Source organism: Palaemon carinicauda, chromosome 35 (assembly GCF_036898095.1).
Source record: "Palaemon carinicauda isolate YSFRI2023 chromosome 35, ASM3689809v2, whole genome shotgun sequence".
Lineage (NCBI taxonomy): Eukaryota > Metazoa > Arthropoda > Malacostraca > Decapoda > Palaemonidae > Palaemon > Palaemon carinicauda.
In genome coordinates, this window is record NC_090759.1 from 41,853,348 (window position 1) to 41,861,451 (window position 8,104).

The following is an 8,104-nucleotide window of genomic DNA, read 5'->3' on the forward strand; positions in this document are numbered from 1 at the left end:
CATTACAAATATACCTGAAGAAAGAAACTCAAGTAGAAATCATATTAACCCATTTCTTCCCAAATTTTTTTTTTCTTTGGATTTCAAATTTTTACACTAAATCTAGTTCATAAGGATCCAAAATCAGTAGAATACATAATTTTTTTCAGCTGCATTCATTGTACAATGAATAATGGAGTGTGACATATATGTCACGCTAGGCAGTAACGAGTACATTTGGGGGAAATATGAAAAATTCTGTTCTATTTTGAAAGGTTTATTGTTTGCTGTTATATAAGTGACATAACTAAATACAAAAGAAGTCTACTGTTTTCATACATGAACTACCGTAGTCACAACCACCAAATGAATGGAATTTGAAAATTACAATAAAAAAACAAGCCAAAAGAAATAGTCATTGTATTAAATCTTGCACTTAGAATCAAAACAAAGATTAAATTGCCAGTTCAAAATGCTAACATAAAATAATCAACTTTTCATTGCAACTGATACATCATGTGGCACATCATTGAAGTCTATTTTGTGTGAAATGCTAAATTGCAAGACAAACACAGACCTACATCACACTTATTACACTGACTGGAAGGAGATTTGCTACACAGATTTCCAGCACATCTACGTCTTTTCTTGTTTGGGGTCTCTATCAGGTAGTGTTCTATTCCATCAAAACGAATGACATCAAGAACTCTCTTACAACCTGTTTCCCCCTGGGAAGGTCTCCCAGGCCCTTTAGGAGGGATCCCATATCTCTTCAGATAGCTTTCAGCAATCTGTTCTTTGAAATCTAGCTGAGGTAAACATCCACCTGACTTTTTATGAAGAATCCAAGCATTTTGCACTGGTACATCTAATAACCAGGTAAAAATACACCACCACCACTTCTTACCCCTTATAGATACTCTATAATTATTCACATTCTGGTCTTGACGGTCAGTTCCACCCATGTGGTTATTGTATTCTCGAATAACTAATGGGCAGTCAACTTCAATATTTTTTTTCTCTTTTTGAGAGTATCTTTTCACCTTACTAAGGGGTTCCCTTCCATGAGCAGTTGATGCAATGGTGACAACCGAATTATCCATCCATCTGCATAATGAAATGTTATTTGCCTTATCTATGATGAAGTCTGATGTTCCCCTTTTTCCTTTTTTCATCTCAGAAACTGCTTTCAAAGGGCATTTTTTCAGCCTATTGTCTCTTATTGTTCCCGTAGCAATATAGTTTTGCTCACTCAGGTGTTGGAGAAGAGGAAAAGAGGTAAAAGGGTTATCAAAGTACTAGCTGTATGGGAGTTGTATTTTATCATCTGGCAATGACTTTATATTTTTCAGAACAGTGGCTCCACATTTGCCAAACGCTTTCTCCTCATATGAATTACCTTCATATGTTTTACCTTGGTATAAGTCAAAGCTTACTAAATAGCCTGCATCAGTATTCAGGCACCAAACTTTATAACCAAAGCGTATTGGTTTGTTTCGAATACACTGCTTGCATCCATGGCGGCCAAAATATTCAACCATTGCCTCGTCATGAGATAGATGCTGCTCTGGTTGAAAATGAGACAAAAATCGAGTGGAAAGTAGCCTTATCAGGGGACGGAGTTTATCATATTTATCTGAATCATCAAGATTAGTATTATCTGCTAAATGTATGAACTGCATTATTTTATCAAATCTGTTCCTTCTCATTGCAGAATACATTGCCTCATTTCTAGTCACTGGAGAATTCTTCCAGTAAAGTCTCCGTGATGGAACTGGAACAATGCCAGATAAAAGTAATATGCCAAGGAAAACCTTTAGTTCTTTTTCATTTGTTGAGAAGGAAATTTCTCCCTTGTAACGAGCATAAAGAGCTGACTGTTCTATTATCAATCTGAAAACTTCCTCATCAAAAAACAATTCGAATAATTCACATGGTGATAAGTTCCGGTATTGACTGTAATTCGCCTCGGGAAAAATTGGTTTTTGTGAAGAAAATGTTGCCTTTCTAGTCCACTTTGGAGTTTTGAAGCAATAACTAGAGTCATCATAGTTCTCCAAGTCCTCTCCTAAATTTCCAAGCCGAACTCTATTTGGAAGAGCTGCTTCACCTGCAGCATCTAATTGTTTACCAGAGAGATTATCAATTAGACCACCTTGATCTTCATCAGCAGAATCTTCGTCAGTCAGACCATCATCAGCAGGCTCAATAAAAACATCTGCAGCAATATCTTCTTTCTGTAACTCTGCTAGTATTTCATTGACAGTCAGAGACCTGAAAAAAAAAATAAAAACGTGTTATCTCTGGATTAAATTTAACAAAGTAACTTATTAATGAGTTAAAATAACTAAAAGTGTAGTAAAGTAAAGTAAAAGAAAGAAAATGAAGCCATAGAATGTTTTATATCACTAGAAAGATATTACTATCAGTTTACATACAGTAAAATAGAAAAAGGCATAAATGTCCATGTATCATCCTAGCGTAACATATATGTCACAGAAAATATAAAATGCACTGCTGCCAATATTATAAATCTTAGATATTCATTATTAGCACAGACATTTCTCTATAGCCATATTTCAAGTATTTTATCAAAAAACAATACAATATATCTAATGAAAATGGCAAAATAATACTCACTTTTTGCCTGAACTCATTTTCACACCGGAGCAAAAACAGCACTTCTGCACAGAACGGTGTCACTCCCTTGAATGAACTTCTATTCCTGTAAAAACTTGTATGCAAGTAGATACATGTATTAGCTCTCACACATAGGACCTATCATGAAACAAGTTTCAACATGTAAACGTGTGGTGTAAGTTAACTGAACATATGTTCTACGTAACATATATGTCACGCTAGTACAAAATGGGTTAAAGATGTGGATATTTTCCATATACGCATTATGGAGAATTCTATATCGGGGACAACATCCGTTCATGGCAAAAGATGCTAGTTTTTGGTTGTTGTTAACTTATCACATTTTTAATTCGAATGCTAAAAGGAGATGCTCTTCCTGCCTACAAATTATCTGTAATTATTATCAGTATGTCTGAGGTACCGTGAAATGTCAAGTGCGTGCGGCAGCGTATTTCGATAATAAGATGCTCTTCTGCTGGTGAATTTGGTTAGTATACTCACTGGAAATTTCAGTTATCGATTACACAATTAATATTGCTTATCCATTTAGGACTTAATCATTACAGGTATATGCGTGTCAACGGTATCATCATTGTTTACACAGGTTACTATTGCTCAATACGATATGTTTCATACTAAGAACTAGATAGATCATTTTGTTTTCGATAATCAGTTCAGAGTTACACTTTGATGCAGTGTGTGAAAGATTTATGACGTCGGCTATTTCACAAAGTAATTTACTTTACTTTTTCTATTTCATTAGGCTTGGAAAGTAAACTGGCCGTACTAATGATAATGTTTCAATAAAACTTTGTATACATAATATTAAAATAAGATTCACAGAAAAATCGTCCTCCTTTATTACATTTTATGGTTACATGGATAATTCTTTGCATAATTTTCATATCGTTTCATAATACCCTAGAACACATGAACAGACTTGATGGTAAACCAGAATATCTTATTGGCCTATCCATTACTGCTCTAAATGTAATGCGTTGTTTGCATTATATTTCTTATTTGACCTCCATTTACTTGTTCCCATAATTTTGTCTTCTGTTTTCAAGAGTATTGAGCTGATATGGCGATTGTGGCCTATTTAAAGTTCCCCTGTTGATTAAAGGCTACAGTTTTCGACCTTACTTGTGAGAGCACTGGTACTTGGAAACCTTTAGCTGCTCTTGGGAGAAAATTGACCAGGGCACCAGCCACCCGTTGAGATACTACCGCTAGAGAGTTATGGCGTCCTTTGACTGGGCATACAGTGCTATATTGGATCCTTCTTTCTGGTTACGGTTCATTTTCCTTTAGCCTACCCATACACCGAATAGTCTGGCCTATTCTTTACATATTCTCCTTTGTCCCCATACACCTGACAACACTGTTATTATCAAACAATTCTTCTTCACCCAAGGGGTTAACTACTGCACTGTAATCATTTAGTGGCCACTTTCCTCTTGGTAAGGGAAGAAGAGACTCTTTAGCTATGGTAAGCAGATCTTCTAGGTGAAGGTCTCTCTAAAATCTTACCATTGTTCTCTAGTCATGGGTAGTACCATAGCCGCTGTACCATGGTTTTCCACAGTCTTGGGTTAGAGTTCTCTTGCTTGAGGTTACACTCAGGCACACCATTCACTATCTTACTTCTCTTCCTCGTGTTTTGTTTGTTTTTATATTTACATAGGAAATATTTATTTCAATGTTGTTACTGTTCCCGAGCAATATTATTTTTCCTTGTTTCCTTTCCTCACTGCGCTATTGTCCTTGTTGGAGCCCCTGGGCTTATAGCCTCCTGCTTTTCCAAATAGGGTTGTAGTTTAGCAAGTAATAATAATAATAATAATAATAATAATAATAATAATAATAATAATAATAATAATGGACTGAGGATATGTTTTGAAATTGTCAGAGCTCACCGGAAAGTTTCACATGCTTGTATCAATAAAGGCTATTTCTGCTAGGTGTTATAGCACTATATGTAAAACAGTATATACAAGTTATTAATTTAATACTTGCTTAGAGCTTTATTGATGTATTGAATATATATATATATATATATATATATATATATATATATATATATATATATATATATATATATATATATATATATATATATATATATATATATCTTTTTTTTTTTTTTTTTTTTTTTGAGTGAAGTATTTTTAGTGTAACACGGATCTTTACATCTAAGCAAAAAGAATAGCATACTGTTATTGTATATTTGTGCCTAGATGTAAGGTGTCAGCATTTGTTTATAGTAAAAAGTTAAATTCGATATTCAAGTTTATTTGAAAGATTAATTAGTGATATTATTTAGATGCTTTAATTTACGTATATATTAGGCTAATTTTTCCCATAATATAATCACTAAAATATGAGTGTAATAGCTGTTTTTTTAAATTAATATTGAGATTAGTTTAAAGTGTTATATTAGATATAACTATGTTATTATTCGTAAATGTACGTGAATGCTTTTATGCGTTTAACGAGTTTAATGAAGTAAAATATAAGAGATGTGTTTTATCTGGTCTGTAGTGCTGAAGTTTCCAGCAACATATTTTGGACCACAACGTATGTCCTTGCCACTAAGGGATTATTCATTGGGATGTTGCTGACATATGTTTTTCGGCCTATTGAAATATACAGGATAAGGAATTGGGTAAGAATTGTTCAGACATTAGAAGGAAACAAAGCATTTCGAAAGAAGATTTTAAAGCTGTGAGAGAAGAATTAAGGCGGTAAGAATATGAGAATGAAAAGTTGAGGGAGGAACGTGATGAACTGAGGATGATAATGGAATGAATAGAAAATCTAGTAAAAGGCCACCTGATAATAGCTGAGTAGAAAATAGAAGAAAAAGTGGCTGAAATAATGAAGAAAATGTGATGTGTGGACGGTGCTCAGTAAGAACATCTACTCCTATAATAGCGCCGAGGAAGGTGAGTGAAATTACCATAAAGAAAAGTGCTAAGAAGAGCAAGTTGGTTATGAGAGTATAGAGAAAAAAATAAGGCTACTCTATGTTCTTCCTTGAATGATAGTAATCAAAAGAGTGAGGAGGAAGCTGATAGATGATTGTAAGGAGATTCAAAAGAGTATTTTGATTAAGGAAGTACCATAGATAGAAAAATGTAGTTTCAATCGACAGATGTTATCGGGACTTTTAGAGAGAAGGAAATTTATTTCATGGAGAGGTATGTTGAAAATAAAAGTTTTGGTAGCAAGAACTTCATAGTTTAGAGAAGGGAAACTACTTTCTATTTTAAGGCCCATAACACCCTCCTTTTTTAATATAACTAATGAACAAAGCTTCTAATTAATGTGAAACCGGAACCACACGAGTTTGAGACACCGACCTAATTAAGAAAAATGGATTCAAGCATTTTACTTTATATCGAGAAATGTTATCTTAATTTTGTTTGCATGATGAGAACGGAAATTTAGACATGGCAACTAGACGTAGAATGACGAGTGTCAACCATGACGGCGGCCCAATTCTGTACGATTATAAAATAACATATAAGTTGTAGTGAATTGTACTGCTCTTTGGTGGAATCTAAAGATACTTATTAGTTATTATGTTTAAATACACTCATTTTTACCCGCACTTGTGTTTTTTATTTAATTAATAGGTAATTCTTATGAAAAAGAACACAAAAAATAAAAAGGTCGTCATAAGGAAAGATCACGTCTGTTAGATACATATACAAGAGGGAACAAGACAACAATAAACTGCAAATTAAATTAAATAGGTTGGTATCATGTTGTCATGTTTAGTGGCTCACCATCACAGACATGTATAATTGAATATAATGCTTTATCAGATTCTCTCTCTCTCTCTCTCTCTCTCTCTCTCTCTCTCTCTCTCTCTCTCTCTCTCTCTCTCTCTCTCTCTCTCTCTCTCTCTCTGTATATATATATATATATATATATATATATATATATATATATATATATATATATATATATATGTATATATATATATATATAAATATATATATATATATATATATATATATATTTATATATATATATATATATATATATATATATATGTATATATATATATATATATATATATATATATATATATATATATATATATATATATATTTACTTATATATGTATATATATATATATATATATATACATATATATATATATATATACTACTTCAGTCTTCCAACTTTATTCATTAAAATATTAGCTGCTACCTATTACCTGCTATCCATGTCCAATACACTTATTGTTGATAGGGAATTACTATCCTTTCACCTCCAACCAATCCTCAGCCATATTAAATATTTAAAATGATCATATTATGTGCGGTCCCTCAATAATCATTCCATAACTTCAACCCACTAATGACTGCATACCTGTATTGAAAAATAGAAACACCTTATCCCCGTCAAAGGTGTATATATATATATATATATATATATATATATATATATATATATATATATATATATATATATATATATATATATATATATATATATATATTATATGATACGGCTTCCGGGTCTGGGCACCAAAATATATTAAATGAGGATGGCTCCCTGGTCTGGGCAATAGAAAGTATAATATATTATTGCTCGTGACTGGGAACCAAACATATGATATTATATATTTTACTACAGGCAAGTTAATCAACCTCTCGAATTCCAAACTCCCTTGTTTGCTTTTACATTGAAACTGTTACACTTTAAAACATAAATACACGAATTCTGAGACTGCTAGATAACTCTCAAATAGCAATATATAAAACATTGGATATCCAAAGGTCTTTTATGTACACTCAAAACTAAACTTGGTAATTACTCTTAAGTATTATTATGACATTTAAAACTTATTGTGGTTCTTAATAGGAATCGAGCGGAATCTAGTTCTATAAAATAAAATGGTGATTGGAATAATACACTCTTTGCAAAAATAAATATATTCTATATAAATTACATCACTTTGAAAGAATTTACACACTGATGAAATAATTCACTCGAAAAAATTAAGTTTGAACAAAACTTAGATTGAGACAAAACTGATATGATCTGAGAATTATATATGAACCTAATTTGAACTATTATTTTGTATAAACATTAGTCTAAGAAAGGAAATAATGCAATAATAATTATGCAAAAGCTTGAAATAAATCTGAATAATACAATGTTCAAGTTTGATGCTTAATGAAAATAGATGACCAGATTACGATACAAAATCTTAACCTTCCTACAGGGCCAATTGCAAACACTTTATACAATGCTAACACTCACCCTAATAAAATGAATTCAAAATCACCGTTTCGTCTTACATATCTTTTCGACACACGATTTGCTTTAGGGCACAGAGTCATTTAGGAGAGGACACACTAAAACATACTGAACACTTTCAACAACAATACTCAGAGCTGTGTGCGAGAGGAAGAGAGGGGAAGTTGTCTGTCTTAAGGCTGTAATCTCTAACTATCTGTGTAACCTA

The 8,104-nt window shown here is 32.3% G+C and overlaps 1 protein-coding gene across 1 annotated transcript; it reads right to left on the reverse strand.

Annotated features, from left to right (window-relative positions):
• Positions 1–515: 515 nt before the first annotated feature.
• Positions 516–944, reverse strand: LOC137627253 (piggyBac transposable element-derived protein 3-like). Its single transcript, XM_068358333.1, has one exon. The coding sequence runs from the start codon at positions 942–944 to the stop codon at positions 516–518; it is 429 nt and encodes a 142-aa protein (XP_068214434.1).
• Positions 945–8,104: the final 7,160 nt, after the last annotated feature.